General features: G+C 34.0%; 1 protein-coding gene across 8 annotated transcripts in view; it reads left to right on the forward strand.

Annotated features, from left to right (window-relative positions):
- Nucleotides 1-24,701, forward strand: part of LOC105322251 (voltage-dependent calcium channel type A subunit alpha-1) — a 71,032-nt gene extending 46,331 nt beyond the window's left edge. For 2 of the 8 annotated variants that reach the window (XM_066075348.1, XM_066075349.1), the window contains exons 29-51: nucleotides 783-797; nucleotides 1,633-1,729; nucleotides 1,992-2,152; nucleotides 2,332-2,475; nucleotides 3,014-3,215; nucleotides 5,170-5,334; nucleotides 7,693-7,851; nucleotides 10,017-10,100; nucleotides 10,514-10,543; nucleotides 12,072-12,194; nucleotides 12,464-12,529; nucleotides 12,954-13,045; nucleotides 13,227-13,383; nucleotides 13,532-13,659; nucleotides 13,985-14,187; nucleotides 15,481-15,591; nucleotides 15,767-15,876; nucleotides 16,022-16,039; nucleotides 18,792-18,910; nucleotides 19,326-19,416; nucleotides 20,093-20,239; nucleotides 20,767-21,079; nucleotides 21,904-24,701. In XM_066075348.1, the coding sequence (XP_065931420.1) occupies nucleotides 783-797; nucleotides 1,633-1,729; nucleotides 1,992-2,152; nucleotides 2,332-2,475; nucleotides 3,014-3,215; nucleotides 5,170-5,334; nucleotides 7,693-7,851; nucleotides 10,017-10,100; nucleotides 10,514-10,543; nucleotides 12,072-12,194; nucleotides 12,464-12,529; nucleotides 12,954-13,045; nucleotides 13,227-13,383; nucleotides 13,532-13,659; nucleotides 13,985-14,187; nucleotides 15,481-15,591; nucleotides 15,767-15,876; nucleotides 16,022-16,039; nucleotides 18,792-18,910; nucleotides 19,326-19,416; nucleotides 20,093-20,239; nucleotides 20,767-21,079; nucleotides 21,904-22,838 (3,670 nt within the window). In that variant the 3' untranslated portion in view covers nucleotides 22,839-24,701. Of the gene's footprint in view, nucleotides 1-782; nucleotides 798-1,632; nucleotides 1,730-1,991; nucleotides 2,153-2,331; nucleotides 2,476-3,013; nucleotides 3,216-5,169; nucleotides 5,335-6,279; nucleotides 6,388-7,692; nucleotides 7,852-10,016; nucleotides 10,101-10,513; nucleotides 10,544-12,071; nucleotides 12,195-12,463; nucleotides 12,530-12,953; nucleotides 13,046-13,226; nucleotides 13,384-13,531; nucleotides 13,660-13,984; nucleotides 14,188-15,480; nucleotides 15,592-15,766; nucleotides 15,877-16,021; nucleotides 16,040-18,791; nucleotides 18,911-19,325; nucleotides 19,417-20,092; nucleotides 20,240-20,766; nucleotides 21,080-21,903 lie in introns of all 8 variants that reach the window. The other 6 variants (XM_066075345.1, XM_066075346.1, XM_066075350.1 and 3 more) reach the window with 4 other exon arrangements.
- Nucleotides 24,702-24,759: the final 58 nt, after the last annotated feature.

Raw genomic sequence — 24,759 nt, forward strand, 5'->3', positions numbered from 1 at the left:
TGTTTGAACCCTTGAAGTGTAACAAGATAGGAATTTGAGGTTGCGATGATGCGTTTTTTATTTTCATATTTGTAAAATTTTGAAAATATTTTTTTTAATTATCAAAGAGTCAGTTTTTGTATGTTGGGAATGGACTAAAGATTCAGAGCTGAACTAACTTTGAAATTTTGAGGAGTTGAAGGAGAAGAGGTTTCCTCTTGATAAATAAAATTTTTTCAAACTTATTGTCAAGAAGATAAAATGCTTACTACCTTGTAAAGCTAAAACTGAATTTTGAGACCTAGCTGTATAGAACCAATCTCACTAATCAACGGTTTATGTTTTCCTAGAAGTCACATTGCTCTTTCATTTAATTTGTTTTAAAAATTAAAAAAAGAAGCCATGGTTTTGTACTTTGGTCTTGGTAGATGTTGTATGTGATTCAAATTCATACCCCCCAATATTCATGATGTTTTGAAAAATTATTGATTCAATTATAAGTCATTATAGTTAAAGATATCAAGATACTGAAAGATTGACATTAATTATATTGCTACCTCAGTGTGTTAACAATGTTTTCTTGAAGATCAAAAGGTATTATATATTAATGAAATTAATGAGAAGTCAGATTGAATGTAAAGAATGTAACCGTAAAGGTCCAAAACCTTATTGTATTTCATGGCCATCACTTCAAATTTTATAGAATGTAATTAACATACTACAGTAATGCTGTAATAGGACACATGTTTTTGCTGTATAAAGGATTTACAGCATAACTTACAGGAAGCATTTTGTATTTACAGCATTAAGGAAGCGGTGTAAGGACAGATAAAGTTGTACATTATATATATGCTGCTAACAATTAATGCACTCTATTTTTGAATTCTACATTTTTGTTACATACACAGTTACTGTCCTTGTGGTGAAGTTAATTATATAATGAATATATTACACATGTTGTTACCATGGTAACCATGCATGTATCTATGACAAAAGTGGACAGTCCTGTATTGTGAGCTGTACATTTATGTAAATGTCTATATTTATCTACAATATATGATTTTTGACCGTTTTGTACGTGACCCTGCACCGCAATTCCCCGCTAAGCTAGTCAGAGGCTGCGCAATGTATGGTGGGAATGACCTTGTGCTGAATGACGGTGTACCACACAGCTTATGAACATATTTAAGTCAAATTTCATTTTTTGAAGATTTCTCCCATCACCTCCCATTCCCAACACAATTTTTTGGACAAGCTTTGCAGCTGGCCCAGTGAAGCTAAAGGAACATTCTGCTCTTCCTTTTTGTTTTGTGAATTTTTTTTTCAATTGCATAGCATTTATATGCAAAATTTTGAGGTTGAAAATGTTAATTAATCATTAGAGATGAGGGAATTTTCCCTCATATGAAATGTTGAGTAGAAATTTAGACTGTGTAGTGATGTCATATGTATTCAAAGAGAGATAACTGTAGTGAGTTCTCGGCTACAATGTTGTACAAGTTATCTACCTTTAAGATGTCTCTGTCCTCTAACTTTGTGTATTCTCTCAGTGTTCACAGCCTCCTAGTTCAGTGTATTCAGCACTATAGCTGTTGCTCACTTCTAAGTGCTGTGTAGTCACTCTGACTTCAGTGTGGGTTCTGTATTTTGCAGCGACACAGCCAGCAAGAACCTAAACACCATCAAATCAATGAGGGTCCTGAGAGTGCTGCGTCCGCTTAAAACCATCAACAGAGTCCCAAAACTGAAGGTTTGTATTTCCTGAATTTCATTGTATTTATTGTATTTATTGTATCAGATAAGACCAAATGTGTGTCAAGTTAGTCAAGCTGCTCAAACTAATTTATTTTAAACTGAGTTTTTGAAGTAGTATAATGGACTGTTGATATCCTATTCACTCATGTGCTAGACTCTTAAAATTATTGAGATAACCCTATCAATATAGTGCCTTGCAACAAAGTAAGTTAATTCTGAGCTTTATTTTAATTTTTTATTCCACATTTCCTCAATAGGCTGTGTTTGATTGTGTGGTAAACTCACTGAAGAATGTCGCCAACATTCTGATCGTGTACATGCTGTTCCAACTCATCTTTGCTGTCATCGCAGTCCAACTTTTCAAAGGGAAATTTTTCTACTGTACAGACGAGTCCAAAAGCACAGAGGAAGAATGTAGGTCAGTATAAAAATCAAAACTTAGTGAGCAGGAAGGGGAGGTATTTAACCTCAAGCCTTTTGCCAATGCTGGTATATGTAAGGTTCGAGGGGTTTGCAGTATTCTGCATATTAGATGGATTCACCACATTGAGAAGGATAGCTGGGTTATTATGTTTAACAATAATGAGTTTCTTTTAGGGGCCAGTTTTTTTCATATGAAGAGTTTGAAGATACACCCTCCGTCGAGAATCGAGAGTGGCTGCGGCGTGACTTTCACTACGACAACCTGTTTGAGGCCATGCTGACTTTGTTTACTGTCACCACCGGAGAGGGATGGCCAGGGTAAGCTTAATACAAGTTCACAAATCAATTTGGACGTAGGTGAGGTTAGATCCAAATATTAATAAACCCTGTTGCCTTACAAGAGTTTTCAAAGTACTTCAGTACCATTGTTTAAAGCTAGCAGGGTCCGGCTTACTGTGTACTGGTTATTTTTGGCCCATATGCCGATCATACAAATTATATGAAAAAGATTTTGCACATTTTCGAACTTCAAAGATTGTTCTGTTCCTTAGCTTCTTTATTTCTTTAATTATGATAAACTGTTCCTTAACTGAATTATCCATTATACCCAACAACAAAAAATGCAGATAAAAAAATAAAACTGATCATGTAAAGGAAGAAATAAACTTGTTGTGTAACTTGGTAGTGTATACGATATGAGCACTGAATTAACTATGATTGGTATTGGCGGGAAATCTGTGAATTAGTGATCATTATCTGCTCATACTGCATGTACGTTAGAGGACAAAGGATAATTTTATCAATCCATGATATGATGGTTTGGCTGTCATGTCTTGTGTCTTTACTCCCTTTGCAGAATCCTCCATAACTCCATGGATTCGACCTACGAGGACCAGGGCCCCAAGCCTGGCAACAGAATGGAGATGGCCATCTTCTACGTGGTCTTCTTCATTGTTTTCCCATTCTTCTTCGTTAACATCTTCGTTGCCTTAATTATCATCACATTTCAAGACCAAGGTGAAGCAGAATTGGAGGATGCACAGTTAGATAAAAATCAAGTGAGTGACCACACACAACACACTCTCCCTTCTCTCACTTAAACAAAGAATGATTTTTGAATTGTTAAGTTTCTTTAGTTTTGTTTATCAGTTAGGATAACAAAGCTGCACGTTTATGTAGTATATTTGACAATATTAATGCTCTTTTTCATTCATTGGTTACTTTTTGATAATAAAAATTCTTCTGTTCCTTTATTTTTCTTTATAAGCCATCTGTTTTTATAGTATAGTTCTCTTTTCTTACTTCCATAAGACATCTTTTTTTAATATACATGAATAAGAGATACATTAATGTATTACATATTAGATATTGCTCTTATATTTGTTTGTAATTAGTGAGCTTGATATCTAGACTCTCAACTTTTTCTTTTACATATTACTGCAGGTATGGTCATTTTAAGTGACTTATTTGTAATATTTTGAAGCAACTTGTTTGGTGTACTTGTAATTTGTAGAAAGTAATTGAGAATTAATGACATTTTTAGTTATCATCAATAGACGTAAGTAGTTTCAGGTGAATATGTGTATTAAAGTCACTCTCAATATCCTTTGATGTGAATCAAAATAAATGTACTGAAGACAGATTAACATTTTATATGTACAATTAACAACACAAATAACGTCACATTAAATGTATAAGTCAAAGAAAGTTTGCAGAAATTCAAGTGATATGTGGCAACATATACTGGTACATGTGAATAGTGAGGTTGTGGTTTACCCAGTAGACATGTTGCTTCACATGTTTCTGTGGAATCATTAGAATTCGTGGAGGCTTAATTTATCGTGGTATTTGTGGGTAGCCGCCGCCGCCGCCGCCGCCCCCCCCCCTTTACACTCCCAGCGAAAGCAAATTTAGAAAGATTTATCTTTGTTACTGAAACTGAAAACCGACGCATCTACAAAATTACATCCCCACGAATAAGCAAAAGACCCAAAGTCCACAAAATTGGCCCCCACAAATTTTTAAATGATTACGCAGTAAATTACAAATACCTAGTACAGATATCAGGATTTATTTAACTTCTTTATAGAAATAAAATTTAAAGTAATTAACTCCGTTAATTTTTCGAGCAACAATAACTAAGTTTATTGAAGGACATGATCCTTGCTTTCACTGATGGTTAAGGGTGAGTGTTGTGAATTAGCTAGCTCTCGGAATCAATCCTTAGATGTCGGTCTTTGGGAGTCAGTGGCACCATGTAGTACTGGGCGGGAGGTGTTTGTGATTGTCCTCATCACCTCGCAGTCTTTGGCAGGAATGGACACGTATGGAGCAGATATGTCCTTTGTCTCTAAATACTGTACATTCACGTGACTATACAACCTTAATTGTTACTTGGTATTGGGCTCCCTTCAATAAGAGATATCCATATACAGCATTCCAGATATCAAATGTTACAGCACTCTTGCTCATTCATTACTTAGAAATTAAAAACAACTATTGAAGTTTTAAAGTACACCGTTTTTGCACATCACAACACTGGTATTATGCCACAAATTTAACAGTTCAGTTATTCAAATTACATGTATACACTGTAAGTTAATTGTTTATGTTTACCTATAAGGTTAGAGTTGGGACCATTTAGTCCAGTGGATATTGTATATACTGTATGTCTATATGCTGAAATAAAGATTATGGTAGAATGATTAACATTGTTATTTACAAAAATTTAATAATGATGCATGTAAAGTTATATAAAATAAATAACAAGTCAATATTGACAACTTGATTTAACAGCATGCCGGTATACATGGTGGACTAATTGGTAATTTATGTTCATCCGAATGAATTTTTTTTGGGTTTCTTTTTTTTTTGTTCTTTGAATGACAACTTAATTAGAATTTGAATAGTTTTCAAATATCTCTGTAAAAGCTAACACAGATGTTTACATGTGGATATGTTCTTTAATTCTAAACATGTATAACCCTGACATTTGCTATCTTTTCCCCACAGAAACAATGTATAGACTTTGCGGTGAATGCCCGACCCACCAGTAGATACATGCCAAAAAACAAAAAGACCATCAAGTACAAAATCTGGAGGCTCGTCGTCTCGACGAAGTTCGAGTACTTTGTGATGACTCTGATCGCCTTAAACACGATAGTACTCATGATGAAGGTACGTCTTTGTCGGCCACTTTCTACTTGTTGTTCATTTGTTAATCACAGTTCTTCCAAACATGCTTTCCTATGATCATCATATATAGTTCTTAGTAAAATGTCAAGGTAGATGGATTACCTAATCTCAGGTGTCCCCTTTGATGACCTTGACCTTGACCACTTCAATGTCATTGGAGATAATGAAGCATTTCAATTTTATAAACAATTTTTTTTTGTACCCTAGATTACTGGTCAGTGTAAAAGGTCAATGTCACTTCTACATGTTAATGAAGTTTGAAGTTTTTTACAGGAATGAAATATATTGCATTATTTATGTACATACAGAAAGACAGTTGTTAAAAGCTAGATGAATATTGATCATATATATTTGGAATATATACAGAATTTTTTTTTTAATGATATGATATACTGTTTTGTAATGTGCTATTTGTAATGTGCTATTTCCATTCACAGCTTGAAGGTAAAATTGGAGCATCATTTTGTTCAGAAATAATTATGCCTGCATTGAGTGAAAATTCAGTTTCATGAAAAATTAATTAATATTTCGTTTTTTTCTTTTCCCACAACTAATACTATAATAGAAGATTTGAAAGAAATTGTTTTTGATAAACTAATTCCTGCAACACAGATGTTACAATTGAGATTTAATTATCATTACCAACATTAATGCTAATTCAGTTTTAATTATATAAGTTCTTATGCTTACCTGTATATGTGATGAAAGAACTAACAAACAGCTGTTTATTTAAATGGTGTTGATAACGTTTACCTCCAGTCCAGATATTTTAATAAAGGAATAAACCTCTGATTAATTGTACAAGTTTAGTTAATGGTTAGTGTTTTTCCCATAAAAAATAAAATGAGATGAAATCTTTTGTTAACTATAGGGCTATGTTCCAATGAATTTGCAGATAAGTTATTGTCCTATGTTGTTCGTTCACAGTTCGAGGGCATGAGTGCGAGATACAAGGATATCCTTAAGTATCTAAATATGGGATTTACGATCATGTTCTCAATAGAATGTACCCTCAAGTTAATAGGGTGCGGAAAGGTAACCAGTGGCCAAGGGTGTCTCTTTTATTTCTCATTTCTCACATGTCTTCAACTTACTGGAATAATCATACATTTTGTCAACACCCCATCAAAAAAAAAATGAACAACTTTGCATGAACTAAAATAAATCAATGTCTGACAAAGTTGAAATGAATCCACATAGATTCAGATGTTTGGTGTTCAATAAAATTGAGGAGGTTTAACTTTTGGAGAATTATTGTTATTGCCAGTTGAGCATGTAAATGTTGATGAAATGTATGATCATTTTGTATTCATTTATAAGGGTATGGATTAATATATCACCTAAAAAGTATTTTATAATCTAGATATTTACAGCAATTAACAAATGCATATATTGTAATCACTTATTTATTAAAAAATCACTAGATTATAAAATATTTCACTAGAATGGTACGTGATCATGGTGACACAATTCTTGACTATATCAACCTTATAATCAAAGTATTTTATTTTAAACAAAGAGTTGGTTGTAAAAGTCACCATTTTCTGGTATCCTTCTAAAACTTTTGAATTACAAACTTGAGTTCGTTGTGCACCATAAGGAATACTGTAAACCATCTCGTATTTAAGTGATTTCAAAATACATGTGAATTCAAGTCAAATTTCAAGTTAATTTCAAGTGAAAAATATCAAGTGAATTTGAATGGGAAACTGATTTGAAATTTCAAGTTAATTTTAAGTGAAAAATATCAAGTGACTTTGAATGGGGAACTGAACGTCTGTATATATTTTTGGTAAAATTTGTATCATTTAATGAAAAAAAATCCTTCTTTTGAAAGCGAATCAACACTGAATGGTTTACAGTAGATTCACAAGACAGTTTTGAGATCTTGTCAGCTCTTTTCATCAATCACTGGATGCACATGGTGACAGGTCCATTGTATGAGGCTTTTGGAAGCAGACCTGTCCAATTTCAACCGTTCATTTCGCTCTATATTTTCTATGCTCTGCATTACTTTTCCTAAGTTTTATTTCATGAAGTTTGTATGGCTGTTCTAAATCACAATGACCAAAGTTGAAACCATCACGGCAGCTGATAATCTGTTCAATTTCCAGTAGTTCTTATACATCGTACAATGAGTTTTGAGTTGATAATACTGATGTGCTAGCTCTAAAATTTCAAAACGGACCCTGCCCTGAGAAACTTTAGTCATGTGTGTATTTTGTCTCTGATTGTAGGTGCATTTTGATGAGTGTTGTAGCAGAATTTGCTAACCATCACATTATTTAGAATCTCTTGCTACCTCTTTAAACCAAACATTTTTAACTGCCTTGATTTCAGTTCAGCAACAAAAGTAGTGTGGATATGGGCCAAGGCATTGAATTCCAAAAAAATCCAGAACAGCCTAAATACGAACGAGTTTTGATTTCGATAAATATAATATTCACCACCCTCTTCACTATTGAGTGTGTATTGAAGCTTCTCGCGTTCGGAATCAAGGTTTGAAATGTCAATTTGTACACAGTATTCCGTCTCGTACGTTGTTATACATTTTGATTTCAGAAGTTGTTATATTTGTCCTTTATTATTCACATGGACAAACTACCCATGTGTCAACCTTTTAGGAGTGCAACACATTTTAGAAAAAAAATCGAAGAAAAATCATCCTGCCTCAACAGAACAGTTTCGAAATCAATTCATTACAAATTCAAGAGATTGAGATTCACTTAAGTGAGATTAAAGTGAGATTCAAGTTATGCTCCTATCAAAGAAATGTGTTGACAGGACCTTCTAATTGGGTGTTGTCATTGTGAAAACATCGTTGAAGCAGACTCGGGATTTGCCTTCTTTGAGAAAATTACTCGGCTCCTGTTGAACTGATTTGCCTTATGCTGTTTATATTGATACAATTTATATATATCTGCTCTCTATTCTGCTATTGCCTCTCCTCTGTCGCTTTGCTGAGTCTTTCTCTGTACAGTTAAATAGTTAATATGTGGAACATCTTTGTGGAATTTTTGGATGAATTTCAAAACTAATGAGAAATATAAATTTCTCTATGAGAGAGTAGGTTAGATCAGAAGTGGGTGGTAAAATGACTTACTAATAACAAAATTGAAAAATACATATACTTCAAGCAATATGAGCTGTATTTTTTAGAATTTTATTTTGCTGTAAAAACCTGCTAGTATGCTAATTCTGCATGTAACTTAAACTTTTATGATAAATAAGGTTGGAAAAAATCATTGATTTTTGTTAGAAGAAAGATATCTCATCTAAGGAAAATATAGCAAATCAATTATTGTACAGGACGACAATAATTCAATTTCGCTCAAATTAAGGCTCTTTAACAGCTTTTTTCACAAAAATTTGACGAAAAGAAATTTAAAAACCATGACATTTTTGTCATTTTAGTAGAAAATAACATTTTCGTTGAAATAAAATTCATCATAAAATTGCAGCTCATATTGCTTTCAATTTTGTGGAGAACATATACTGAGTAATTAAAAAACCAAAAACGGATAAATAATTTAAAAATAAAATTTATCAATATTGGTAAGGGAAACCCATTTTTAAAAATTCAAACTGTGGTAGAAAATACGATTGCATCTATGTTTATGATATTCACACACTAGAGTTGAAGAAGTCTTTGTAAAAAGGGGCTGACTATGTAATTTAGGAAAAAACCGCTATTAAGTATATTGCCATATGCAAAAGTCACATTTGTTATGCTGAAGGAAAGGTTATGGAGTAAAAGAAGGCATATCCAGAGTGATCCCCCTTTATTTGCTTACGTGTAGTCGTCTAAATTGTGAAGCGGTCGTTGTGGGCTTCCCCTTGTATCTATATCCATTCATATACAAGTGTTTCTAAGCAACCTATACTTTCTGTTGTTGGTTTATATTTCAATAGTTTGTTCGCAACGTTTGTTAAAGAACCCATGTACATATTTTGTAAGTATAAGGTTCCGTAAAAAAAAAAAATTATAAATTGCAATGTTTGGCCAATTAAGTAAAATCTTGTATTTAATTGCTGAATTGAAATTTCTTTGTAAATTTGCATCCATTTGGTTTTTCAAGGAATCTGCATACTGTAAAAGTGGTTATTTACGGGTGGGGGAAATTTACACTAGTTATGCGGTAATCTTAAAATCGCATAAAATACCCCTGCGTGTATGGTAAAAAACTCGCAACTTTAATGTGGTTAATCAAGCATCCGCATATTTAATACCCACGAGAAAATGTGTACTTAATGACCAGCTTGAAATAACCACTTTTACAGTACCATTTTTGTTCACATCCAGATTTTGCTTGCTTTTTCTTTACTTGCTTTTTTAATAATTTCATTCTCATTATTCCAGTTTATCTTTTTATACCAATTGATATTTTTAATTCCTTTACGATAAATATCCATGTACATAGTAATTTTATTATTTTTTTGGTAAAAAATAAAGATTTTGAGTTAAATTGAATAACTTTATCAATTACATTATTAACTGTTTATAACAATAATTTTCTGTATTTCTAATATTTTAAAGATATAATTTCGATGAAATATCACTCAATAAGAATTTTCAAATTGTATCTTAAAAACGAAGATGATTATGATATACTCTATTAAAAACATTAAGATAATCTTAATGGGTTTTTGATTTCCATTAACAGAATTACTTCCACGACCCTTGGAATGTTTTTGACTTCATAACAGTCGTGGGCAGTATCATTGATGTGTTAGTGAATGAATTTGGGGTAAGTGAATCTCACTGCTGAAGGCCATTGAACAATATGATTTTTTGTTGCAGCTTCAACTGTATCATTGCTATGTGTTTATGTATATATATGGCTTTTGAGATTATTATGAAATCATAGGACTGGAACTTCTGTATCTTATTTGATTTTTAGAAAGTGATGCCATGGAAAATTGCATGTACCACTGGTATTCATATAAACACAATGAAAAAAATATCTTTCTGAAAATAAAAATGATAAATGAGCAAATTAGTGAAAAATTATTGTTTTTAAGACCATTCTTGTTAACTTCATGATTTTCAAACAAATACTTTTCAGAGAGAGTACATTTATTTCTTTCCCCAGTTTCTTTTGGTGACACTTAAATTTTACTTAAGATTAAACTTGAATATTGTCTACTTAACCCTTTGTAGGAGTTATTATCTCCAAAAGTGGATGGAGAGGTTTGTTTAATTTCTGATAGTTATTGAAAGAAAATGCGATTTACATTTTTGCACTTTAGATTATATTCAAATCTGATTGAAATAAGCATGTCACATTTAATACATGTATTTCCTAAGCCAAGTACATGTATTCAAATCCAAAATCCATATTTTCACACCAAAAAAAATGACATGCATACTGTATTGCAAAAGCACCTGATTACATTTATATATATTGGTTTAGCATTTCCATCAGATTTGCATGGTTCTTGAAGACCTTCCTAGATTAAGAAAACACAAAATGAAGTAAACTACCAAAAAAAAAATAATAATGGCTAGAGTTCTGTTACCGCTGTATCTATAGTGGTCTGCACTGCTGTAGAATCATTCATTCTTCAAGCACCTCACTTTTCATCATGGGACTTTTTTGTGTGTGAGAAGACTCCTCTGTTTTCGGTTGTTAGATCAGTTTTAGATGTCACAATTACACCATCATGGAAGTTGGCTTTTCTCCAGTACCAAGTGTACTTATAGCTGTAGAGCTGCTGTTCCATCACCTTTGAAGGGTAGAATTTGATGTCAGTGAATTTGATGCTTTCGTACCCTTTATAATCTTCTGAAACTATAAATAGGGGACACAATTCTGTAGTCTCTGGAGTACCATAGCAGTGATGGTTGCTATCCTCTTGTATAATGATATTATGACTAGCAGATGACATATAGAAACAAAGCACACATATCAGAGGACATTTTTTTACCCTAGTTCTTCGGTATAAAACATTTTATCTGTTCTATGTACATATTAAGAAAATTGTGTATATTTCCAAAAATAACCACAGAAATTAACCAATTTTTAAAAAATCACAAAATGACCTGTATAAAAATGGAGGGCCACAAACTATGATAAATGTTACTATCCATTTTGCATTCTAGTTTAAAACTGTGCTTGCCATAGCATGTGTTTAAAAAAATTTACATGTTAAACATTGCATGAGTAGCTCTAGAGGTTAGATAATTGTACGGTACCTAAACTATGCAGAATAATATTTTTCTTTCACATAAACATAAACTATACCGAATTTTAAGAAGTGGTTGGGGGGGGGGGGGGTTCCATCAAAATGTAGGCCCACTGTATGCTGCTAGTCTGCATGTGTTGGTGGTAGGAGTTATCTCCCTGTCCTTGTATGAAACAGAGGTCATCTCTGCTAGAATCAAATATTTCAATTCCCCCTCCCCTTCCAGCTTGAATTGTTCCAGTCTATGTATGACATTTTCTTTAAATACTAGTAGTGTGTACCTATATATATATAAATCTGGATGTTGATAATTTTTATCTATATGTAGCATATACATGTATATATTATCAACCATGTAATTACTTTTCAGCAATTCTCTTTATTTGATTTATCTTATGCATTTAGACTTCTGTCATTATTACAACATAAATAAAAATAAAAATTTTCTTGAAATTACATGTAGCTGAATGAATAGAGATTTCTTGTTCTAGGGTTCAAGCACCTGTGAGTGATATTCTGTCTGTTTTTTACAGAGTACCTACTCTAGCTTCAATGTGGGGGTGTTCCGTCTGTTCCGAGCGGCCAGGCTAATCAAACTTCTCCGGCAGGGCTACACCATACGTCTGCTTCTGTGGACATTTTTACAGTCTTTCAAAGTAAGTATCTCTACCCCTTTTGACTCTTTTAATCTCTCTCTCTCTTTCTTTCTCTCTCTCTCTCACTCTCTCTCTCTCCTGAATTATGGTAGTTTTTATAATCTGTGAACAATACTTTTGCATATCAAAATATGAAATCTCTGAATTCACTTCATATTACCGTATACTGTTAATTATTGAAAATGGTCTATCAGTCTTTCAATATATCTTAGAAATGTTTTAGAAAAACTTTACAATTTTATGAAATGTTGGACGTTTTATATCCACAGGCCCTGCCCTATGTGTGCCTACTTATTCTCATGCTGTTCTTCATATATGCCATTATTGGCATGCAGGTAAATTGTCTATGTACTGTTGATTCCTTATTTTATGCAAGAACTTAATTCCGTGTTTCAACGGTTTTCCAACAAATTGCGAAAGCATTAAATCACGAATGCCGAAATTTTATCATAGTTTCATGTAGTTTACATATGGCCAAAAATAAAAAGCGATAGTTTAATATTTGCGAGACAGGCTTCTCGCGATTTTACATGGATATTAATTTCTCGTGTTTAATTAGGAATTTACACTATATGGAAACCCTTTAGCAACTTATGAATTTGATTGTTTATTGAATATAGGAGAAAAAATTACCCGTATTTATTGGGTATGAAGTAGGGAAAAGATAATTTTTTTACAAAGATTTTTGTGAATTTTGTGGAATATTTAGGATTGGTTGGGATGTAATGATTTGTACTGATTGTAATGTCTGCATTTCAGGTGTTTGGAAACATCAAATTGGACTCTCATACAGATCTGAACAGGCACAACAACTTCAGGAACTTCCTATATGCTCTCATGCTTCTGTTTAGGTATGTAATATGACCCGGACCTGTACATTAATGGATCACGATTTCATCATTCTTTTACATTTTTATAATATTCAAAACTTTTAAAATTTAAATCATATATTTCCCCATTGAAAACAGAATTGTGAAAGAATCTCTACTTTCGTTGCTTCAAGTAATCAATGATTATATCTTCATCACACAGATGTGCCACAGGAGAGAATTGGCAGGCTATAATGATAGCATGTCTGTCGGGACAAACTTGTGACCCAGAGTCTAACCTTGAACCACCAAAGACCTGCGGGAGTTCGGCCATCGCCTATGTCTACTTTGTTTCCTTCATGTTTCTTAGTTCTTTTCTTGTAAGTAAATTTATATATGATTAATGAATGTAAGATGTTTTCAACATATCATTGGAAATTCATCCTAGAGCTCGTTCGATGATTTAAAGCAAGTGTTTTGCAGTATGTGTAAGTCCATCCAGTTACTGTGGTTAACTCTCTGTTGTAGATGTTGAACTTGTTTGTGGCGGTCATCATGGATAACTTTGACTACCTGACCCGAGACAGCTCAATCCTTGGCCCCCATCACCTGGATGAGTTTGTGAGGGAGTGGGCTGAGATAGACCCAGGAGCCACGTAAGTCACGCCCACAGCTTAAATCAGCCAATCAAACGCTACCACATTTTTTCGTTATTGAGCTTCAGCTCAGCAAGCATATAGCTATCGTAGTGGAATTTCTTTCTGAAGCAACCATCGCACACCCACTGTTAATTTCTTACTCAATATCAATAGAAAATACGTTTAGTTCATATAAATAACCAAACTACTGATTTCTGTGTTCGTAATTATTCTATTGTATCTCATTATAAGGAAAATTGAAAGATCACTTTTCTTGAAGAGTTAAACTCCTCATGAAGATTCAATGACTTTATAAACTACTGATATTATTTATTTTTATAAGGGGGAGAATCCATTACCAAGACATGTACGAAATGTTAAAGAACATCGAACCTCCTGTGGGCTTTGGGAAGAAGTGTCCAATCAAGTTTGCATACAGGAAGTTGATCAGAATGAATATGCCTGTTGCTAGTGACAATACGGTCCATTTCACCACTACATTATTTGCTCTCATCAGAGAATCCCTCAGCATCAAAATGGGTCCTGGTAAGTAGCCATCTCTCCTTTCTTATTGTGATGAGTAAATTCCATGAAATGTAATCTTTATTTTAATAATTTAGATTTATTTTCTGAAAAATTATGTTATTGTGAGATAATTGTTCTAAAGGTTAACTTGGATTGAGAGCAAGATACTAATATAAGAATACATATTTAAATAGTGAGCAAACTATGGGTACATATATAGGTACATATATCTTCCTTCATCATAAAGTAACTTAAATAGAATCCTGCAAAAAAATGGGTTTCTTTTAGGGATGTCAAATCGGTCAATTTTTAGTACTCGGTTACTCGGACGTTTTTCCAATCGAGTACCCGGGTACTCGGTAAAAGTGTGAATAAATATGAACAAGTACATTGATAACTGTAAAACCTTGGTCACTTTTGTAGCGGCATGTAATCAAACACAACCATATCAACAATCGCACGTGTAATATCATCTGTCTCTTTTCCCGAGAATTTACGGCTTCTTGGAGAATTGACAAAATTCGATAAAGTCGGTTGTTTTTCTGGAGTTTCTGGCCTGTCATATTCCTCCTTATGTTTTTAAAGACGAATGTGATTTAACATGTTTGTCGTTCCCCCCATAGGATAAGTTTACTTTGCACAGCTGACATTTTACGTTTTTTGAATCTTCAGTTCTTTTAAATATATCTTTTTATAATATTTCCAGACCTTTGAATTTGGTGGCGGCATTTTAGGTCTGTTCAATTTCTCTACTGTGTGCTATCTAATTTATATAATAGACTATATAAACGATGTTCAGTGAAAACAAATCACTAAAGTAAGCCAGAAATAAGGGTAGAAGACAGCCAAAGGTGAGAAAAGCTAGGTAACAGGTGCTTGGTCACGATAATTACTATATAAACACTGCCACAGGCGATAACGGTCATTTAGCATATTTAGAGGCGTAGGAAATCCTAATTACTGTATGTACAAGTGCAATGGACATTTTAAGTTTTAAAACCGATGTTTTAATGCATTATCAAATAAACTTAGAAATATTAAAAATTATACATCCGAGTAACCGAGTACCGATTTTAGTATTCGATACTCGGACGTTGGATCGAGTACCCAGTTAACCGGGTACTCGTTGACATCCCTAGTTTTTTTAAGAAACATGGGTATATAGGATTGCTTATTGTACTTTAAATTTTCTGATGTAGTACATGTGCAAATAGAAAACATGCTCCAAAAATAAGGACATGTCGCTTCTTAGTTTATTTAAGGCTCGGTCTGATTGATTAAATGACAGATTTATGTGACACTCACTGATTTTAGTTGAAGAAATGGACAAACTTGACGATGAGTTGAGAGAACTCATTCGTAAAATGTGGCCTGTACAAGCCCGTAAGAAGAAACTCCTCAATCTGTTGGTGCCACCAAACAGTGGTATGTAGGGGGGAATACTGTTCTTAACATATATTCAACATTACAAAACAAAAATCTACTACGTGTCTTATTATTATTTGACAGATGTCTTATTTCTAAGCATTTAAAGGCAAAGGTTACAAAAAACAACAGCAAAATGAACCTTTAAATATATATTTTTACCTTTTTTTCACAGAATTAAATGATAATCACATGACTGTTGGCAAAATATATGTTGGCTTGATCATTGCTGAAAACTGGAGAGCATACAAGTCAAGCCAGTCCAAAATGAACAATCTTAAAATGGTAAGTTTTAAAGGATATTGCATTTTTGTTCAGGCCAAAAAAAATGTTTTGTTGGAAAAATTGTCCATTGTTGTTGATGCTGAAAAATGTGAAGAAACTGATGGTTGTGTTCCGCTAACTTTTTGAACTCCACCTTTATATATAGGTTGAAGATAAAGAGGAGGTTAGTAACCATGGAGACACTCCAAGTGCCGACATTGACCCAAATTCTGCAACCACTTCTGTCTAATACTTTACTAATTGTTGTCCAGTTTTTTGTTGACGCATGTTATTGAAGACAGATCCAGTTAATTAAAGGTTCAGAATTATTACCTGGCCATTCAAATTAATCTTTTAGTGGAATTTGTGTTCATTCTTACAATGGCTAAATGACCTTGACCTGGATCTGTCTTGACAGTCATCTTCAAATATTCTGGTCTACTGTAAACTGACTTCTCTTTGATAGTGGCAGTCAGACCAGAAATCTGCTGATGGCTAATATGGTGTGCAGGGGTGACTCTTTAGTTTTTTTTAGCTCACCTGAGCTGAAAGCTCAAGTGAGCTTTTCTGATCAAAATTTGTCCGTCCGCGTTGGTGTTCGCGACGTTGTTGTAAACTTTTCACATTTTCTTCTTCTTCTCCAGAACCACGGGGCAGATTTCAACCAAATTTGGCACAAAGCATCACTGGGTGAAGGGAATTCAAGATGTTCAAATGAAGGGCCACGCCCTCTTTAAAGGGGAGACAATTGAATTATTGAAAATTTGTTGGTATTATTCCAAAATCTTCTTCTCAAAAACTATTAGGCCAGGAAAGCTCAATTTAAAATGGAAGCATCCCCAGGAAGTGTAGATTCAAGTTTGTTCAAATCATGGTCCCCGGGGGTAGGGTGAGGCCACAATAGGGGGATAAATTTTTATACAGGAATATATAGGGAAAATCTATTTAAAAATTTTTTTTTTAAACTATTAGGCCAGGAAAGCTCAAATTTGAGTGGAGCATCCTTAGATAGTGTAGATCCAAATCATGGTCCCTGGGGGTTAAGGGCGGGGCCACAATGGGGGATAAATTTTCATATATAGAGAAAATCTTTAAAAATATTCTTCTCAAAACTATTAGGACAGAAAAGCCCAAATTTGAGTGGAAACGTCCCCAGATCGTATAGATTCAAGTTTTTTTAAATCATAGTCCCGGGGTACGGTGAGGCCACAATGGGGGATGAATTTTTACATAGGAATATATAGAGAAAATCTTTAAAAATCTTCTTTTTAAAAACTATTTGACCAGAAAAGCTTAAACTTGTGTAGAAGCATCCTCGAGTAGTATAAATTCAAGTTTGCAAAATCATGGTCCCTGCGGGGTAAGATGGGGCCGCAGTGGCGGGTTGAATTTTTACATAGGATTATATAGAGAAAATCTTTAAAAATATTCTTGGATATTTTCAGTCCAAAACCCAGTACTTTGTGTGAAAGCTCAGGTTATGCAGATTTAAGTTTGATGAAACTTAATGATTCCCTAAAGAAAAGTGGGGCTACAAAATGGGGGGGGGGGGGGGGTATATAGGATTATAGAAAAATCTTCTTAGAGGTACAACAACAAAAGGGGCTTGGTATTTACCAAAAAAAGAAGTGGATAAAAATTGGCCGATTTTCAATTTTTTTAACAAGATCTACTGTACTTAGTTGTCAAGATATTTTGATACTGTAATGCTTATTTTATCAGAGTTAAGACAATTGTTGCTCAGGTGAGCGTTGTGGCCCCTGGGCCTCTTGTTTTTCAATACTCGCACCATTTTGTGTTCAGAGAGTCATATATTTTCTCCACAGCACTGCCTTCAAGACATATGATTGCACCAGATTGAGTATCTGTATATATAGTGGTCATTTATTTCAAATTAAATTTCAATAATTTATGTATTTTACAAAATGTTTCTTTAAATTTTAACCTTCTTATGCACAAAATTGTTTCATACAAAGGGCATTTTTCCAGGCCATTACGTATCAAATTTTCTGATATTTTTTTATAATCTTGCATGAAATTTTGATCACAAGCATTATATATACGCACCTAGTTAATTTATGATGACATTTTTGGTAGATTGGAAAAGTGAGAAGTAGAAAAGAATAAAACAATAACTGCATGGGTAAAAGCTGTAAATAATAAAACAGTAGCAGTGGTAGATGCACTGGTGTTCTTGATCGTTTTAACACTGTAGATCATCAAAAACCTAGAAATTACCATTAATTAAATCGTGTGTGCAGTATTGATATAGCTTTAGTTATAATAATATGTACTTAGTGTGTTAAAATACTAAGTTATGCAAAATATTCAATAAACTATGATACACATATGCTGGTAAATCTAATTGACGTAAAGTTGTTTCAATAGCTCTTAACATTTCTTTATATTTATATCCTGAGCTTATATAGAGAGGCAGTTTAACAGGTTAATTATAAGCTTCTAGGGTTTTGGGGTGTTATTACTCATACAAATCCTGAATTCATCTGGTTTTGGTACTAATGTATTAATAATGGGTCTAAATATGGCACTCACAACTGCAGTGTCATCCACGAAATCAGCAATAAATGCAGGTACATTTTGTTTTGTTTATTTCTTCTACTACCTTCTTCGTTTTTCTTTCTCTGATGAACAGTCCTCTTTAAATTTACACAAACAAATTTCTTTCTTTTCTTTATCAATGTGAATGAACCATGTCTATAATAATGTGTAATAGTATTATTATATGTTCTGAAACCAGTTTTGTTTTGTGATTTATTTTCTTCTCAAGCTGTTTTCTTTCTGTCTTTGTTTTGTTACTATTATCTGCATTTGTTGTTTTCAGAGTAAAATGGCTAAGGAAATACATGTATAGCTAACTATTATGAATTGTGTACTTAAGTGAGACTAATCAAGCTTGATTTGATTTTGATCTTTAGAGACCTCAGTCATTCTTTAAGAGAATGCTGGGAGTGGTCAAAACTCCCGCCAGGCGCTCAGATACAAGCCTGAACCACGACTCGGAGCATTCAGATGATGGGGGTTACGGGGACCAAAGGTACGTGTAGTGTAAATGACAAGTCATGGTCACAGGATGTACAAAACTTGGTTTGTTGAATTAACTTAGAGACATGTAACTTCATTACCTATCAGTGATTAACACACAAGATGCATTGCTTACAGAGTGATAATGTCTAAGGCTCAGGGATGTCTCAAGCATCTAAATTGATTTTTTAAACAATTTAATATTTTCTGAAAGAAAATGTCTTTCTTTTTGATTACTATTACATGTACAAAAGTGTGCAATATTTTCCATCAAATTTGAGGCGAAACTTAAACTGGCCCTTATTCGTTGTCCCAAAAGTTTTTTTACCCATCAAAATGTATAAAGTGGAATAATCTTGTTCTAGTATAGCAAGACAGATGTACCGTACTTGGAATTACTTTAAAACAAATCTGTGTGGTTCTTTCAGTGATAGGCTCTCTTGGAATCGGTCCTTCAGCTTCTTAAGGAGGAACAGCAGCAAGAAAAAGAGAGACAATCAGGATGCAACCAGTGTCCAGGTAAGTTGTGTGTGAAAATCTGTTATGTCTAATGGAGGGATTATCCACATGTATTGATATGACATGTCCCGGTATTTCATTTTTAGGCCATCCTTAAAAAAATGTTTGTTAGGAAATGCCACGTGGGGTTTCTAAACGCAGCAGGGAGGGAATGAATTTTTTTTTTCAAACTTGAAGTTTAAATATAATTAAAATTGTTATAAAATTAAAATCTCCATAGAAAAAAAAGTTCTAAATTTTTTGTAATTGAAATTTTATCACTGGGGGTATTTCAATGAGGCGGGAAGCAATTCCAAACAAACGATAATTTTATTTATGACTTGTTCAGATAAAACTGATTTGATGTTTCTAGGGATGTAAATTTTAGAATAGCGAGTGGCTTTAGTTTTTATCCTCATGAAATTTAGGAATCCAGTGTCATTTTAATTATTGATAAAGTTGAATTGTTCAGTCATAACTGTTGGACTCCATTTAAAACATTCCCTGGAAGCTGGTTGAAGTGCATCCAAAAACACATGTATAATTTTCAGTTTATCCAGTTGTAGAGAAGATTTTTGGAAACATTTGCAAGGAAATATGTCAAGACATGAAATTATAGAGTCAAGTCTATAAGAGAATATTTAGTAGCATGTACTGTATTAAAGGCAAATGTTAGGATTGATTTAAAATTGTGCAGGCACGTCACAAACAAGATGGACCTTGGTACATCAACACGAGTTTCACAATGCATGATGAAGATGATGCAATATCCTCCATTTCATCACCTGTTAATCATAAACGTAGGGTACATTTCACAGGGCCCAACTACTACCAACCCACAGAGGTATCCGCTAAGGCTTTTATGGGTCAAGGGTCGTAGTCAGGGTTCTTAGTCATGGCAACAGGTGGTGATGGGGCTTGGATGACTGGAAATTCTTGAACATATATTTCTATTTATGCTTTTGATTTATTTTTGAAGCTTCATCCATATTATTTACAGGTGTTTAGAGTATTTAAGCATTCTTGTGTTGGAAAATAGAAATCTGCACTAACTCAACTTGGTTGCTTACATGTAATTTGATTTAGATGTAGATCTAAATGTTTCGGATAAGTGTCATTTGCTTTTCCCTTTTATATGTAATGTGGTATAGATTTTTATTTGACTTCTGGTTATGTGGGTATTAAGTACTATTAGAACTCTCTTAATTTATGTGAATACCTTATTTCAGGATTTTTAAACATGGAATCGAACTGTAATCTGTTAAAGCCCATTGCTAGATATTCTGACTCGTAAATGTTACTTTGCCTAAATCACAGCACACCCATGGGGTTGTCAGCTATATTTATAAATTTGATTTATTTCACCTACAGTCAATGGGCCAGGACTTCTCTTCTGGACTCAAACCAGAGCACGCAGCTGGACACACCAACTTGACTCGTGCAGGGTCTGACTTGTCGCTACGCTCGGGTAACAAGTCCCCCTCCCTCCCCGCCTCACCTATATCCCCCCGCTCTCCCAACATGCCTCGGGCCTTCCACTCCCCAACATCCTCTCCCCTGGTGGGGCGACGATCCATGTCCCCTCGGCGTGGTGGAGATTACGGATTCGCTTCAGCGGTCAGCAACATTGTGGATCAGGCTCATTACATCTCTGAACAAGAGAGACTTAAGAGATTTGGAATAGGTACATTATGCTGCAGTTATTCACCTTCATACTTCTGAATTACTGTTTTATTTATCATACAAATCATAATTTGAATGAGATTTTACTCCCTAGCTGTAGATTTTCTTTTTTTTTGCACAAATACAGAAATTCACTCAAATCAGGAATTGTTTGCACTAAAAATAAATTGCACCAATAATTGTTAGGCATTATTAATTTGTAGTCACAGAGATTTCTGGTATTATTTGTAATTCAATTGATTTTCTTATTAGAAGAATGGGAGAAAAACATTCATTGGACTGTGGTAACATTTAATCGCTTCTATGATTGAGGGATAACATCATTTTATATGATATTAACAATTTTGGTTACATTGTTGCTTTTACTTGCAAGTGCATAATATTTTCTAAAGCATGATTGAAAGTAAAAAACAAACTACCGGTAATGATTTATAAAATATGTTTAAAACAAGTTTTCATTAACTAATTTTAATTAACATAGAATAATGAATAATTATACATGTCGTAATGTCGTACATTCAATTGTAGTACATTCTTTGACTGTACATGTATACAAAACAAAATATTTTTTTTCCATTTCCTTTTAAAAGGTTGGGTTTCATGAGCATGAATATAAGATTTTTTGGAACTTTCATTTTGTATCACATTTTCTTAATTCTTTTTTCATTTTATGTTGATTTAATTGTTTTCAAATAATAAAGATCCTGCCACAGATTATTTTTGAAGTCTGTATAGAATATAAAAGTTGTTCTATTTTGATCATATAAGGGCTCTTTGATTGTCATTATTTTTCACTTCTGACTGAGTTTTACATTTTCCTCACAGGAACACGCCACGACGACAGTCTGAGTATGAGTCTACCCAACTCCCCTTCCCAGAGGCTTCACAGTCTGATTCGCCGCCCACCCCTCATCTCACAGGAGAAGGTGGTGTGTTCCCCCTCCCCCAGCCCCCAGCCGTTACGCCATGCCAACAGAGATAGCACCTTCTACCGGTCAACCTCCCTAGAAACTAGGTCAAGGAGCCCCTCCCCGAACACCACCCCCTCCCAGACCCCAATGCATGAGTATTATGGCACTTCCAACTTGACGGACAGGTCGCGCAGTCCTAGTCCTGCTTCCACACCACCCAAGAAGCAGTCCAGGAAGCTTCCAAATGTGCCACTTGTTAAGCCTTCTACTCTTAATCTTGCTCAACCAAAACTGAAAGAGAACATGCCTAGAGTGTTGCCTTCCCCAACTATTCCTAAATCGGTGAAATCTCCAGGAAATATCAACTTTCCTAAACTGAGTGCATCCCCCACACACAAACCCAAAAGCAAAAATATTCCACCACCCATCTCCCATTATCCCCCACCCCCAGGGAAGTTTGGAAGGCCAGAACCCTACAGCCCCACAGAGAGAAATAATCTGAACAAAGTGAGTGCTCCTTCTTCCAGTCAGTCCAAGACTTTACCCCAGGTGGGGAGGCGCTCCAACAACGGTGACCAGTGGAATCGGGACCGCTCCAACTTCAACAAATACAGGTCCAGTAGTCACTCTCCGGATGTCAACAAAAGCTCTAGTGAGAGAACTAAATTTTTGGCGAGTGAGTTTGAGGAGCCAAGCTCAAGTGCTAGTAGAGGCAGGCAAAGACCTTCTACTTCAGTGCCTAATGGTATAAAAGCTCGGAAAAAGAAACCGGAGAAGTTAGAGATGCGCAGTGATAGTAACATTCCATTAAATAACGATTCGGATGAGTCGGAATCTGACTGGTGTTAGTTAGTACAAAGTAAAGAGAATGACTTGATTCACCAGACAATCTTGTGATTTTTGCTTGTTATCATTCTGAATATTTAGTGAAATCTGTGCAATGTTAGTTTGTACAGACACATGTATGTGCTTTTGCTACTGTATGACTGTCAACACAGATAAATGAGCAGGAGAAGATGTCCTTTTTGTATTTATAAAACTATATAGCTCTTTTTGCATCAAGATAGTAATCATAGACTGTATTTAGTAGTATATATAGATAATGTTTTCATTATTACTGTATTACTGCAGTTGAAAGCTTGTTATGTGTATGCCAGACTTTTTGTTGTTGAAAAATGAGCTTTTGACCAGTTGATATGGTTTAATGCTAATACAAGAGCACAGGTCTTTCATTTTTGTCTTGATGTGTAATAATCTATCACAGAAGTTGTTTTTATCCTGCACATCGTGTTACAGTCAATCCATCTCCCACCCTCTCCTTGGTTTACTGAATTACAGGGTTATCTGACATTCTAGTCATTAAATAGTTGTATATGTGTAATGTGCACCTACAAGTTTAATACTGTCAAATGTTGACAGGATTACCCCCACCCCCACCCCAGGTTATTATATTACATTGTAATATCAAATGAAAGCAAGATTCTTTATCCATGTCATTTGTTAAAATATAAAGGCTATATATAGTGTACTCGAATAATCCATGTTATACATTGTACGGGTATGAGAGATTTTCTTTCAAGTATTTAGTGGACTGTCATATAAATGAGATGGGTATATATGTATTGTATGTATATGTTCAAAAGTTAGCTCACTTAATACTTCATTATTATATAACAGATTGAATGTTTCATTGTTTGGGTGTATTCGATTCATTCCAAAGAATGTTTTGTGATATTTGAGTGGATTTTATGAGATTATATAATAATTTATTGTGATATTCTTACCTGGAGATTTTTTTATTGATTCTTACATGAGCAACAAGTCCCAGTCATATAAACACACCTGTCTCTTTTTCTAATTGAATGTTATCTGTGTTATGTAAAGTGGAGGGCCTACAGCCGACACTGTATATGTATCACTGCACAACATCATTACCCCTAGTATTTGATATTCGCTTACTTACAGTTAACCTTTTTTTACAAGCACAGCATTACAAGTCTAGTGTGAAAGATTTCTCATAACCTGAGCAGACATGTTCATTCAGCATGAACCAGTACTTCAGCGACTTTGTGAAATTGAATTCAAAGACACTTTTTTTAGTCATTCACTTTGAAAATCAAACTCTATTCTTTGGGATTGTGCGTATAAACTGGCATGCTCAGTCAGCATATATAAATACTTCAGAGCTCTTGTGAATTTCAAAGCTGTTTTTATAGTCAATCCTTCTGAAAATCAAACTTTGTTACTTTGGAAATGTCATAATAAACTGATAGAGAGAAAAAACTTTGAAGTACTTTTGCATGTATTCCATACTTCTGTTCAGTGTGCCATTGTTATTCATGCATGCAAGTCATTGAAAGGTTTCAGTCGGAAAAATGCATTACAAAAACTTGCCATCCTATTGAGTGGATTATCTCCTTTCATCAGTTATGGCATGCATTCTATAAAGACACAAGGCCCTAGTTACAATTATGCCTTTATGTTTCATTCCAAAGATGTGATATAGTTAATGCATGTTAATTACAAAATTTTGTTTTTTAATATTTGTTGGAGAATCAAATGTAACATTTTAACCATTTCATTGTTATGTAGTGCGGTATAATTCAGTCCTTTAATAGATTATGGTTCAGACTTCTCAATTTTTTGAATGCTTCAAAATATTTCAGTATCTATACATGTCAATAATAAAGATTATTGATGATAAAAATAAAAGTATCGTCTCTTGTTTGTGTGTATTAAAAAAAAAATTTTTAATACCTACCAAGAATGT

Source organism: Magallana gigas, chromosome 2 (genome assembly GCF_963853765.1).
Source record: "Magallana gigas chromosome 2, xbMagGiga1.1, whole genome shotgun sequence".
Classification (NCBI taxonomy): domain Eukaryota; kingdom Metazoa; phylum Mollusca; class Bivalvia; order Ostreida; family Ostreidae; genus Magallana; species Magallana gigas.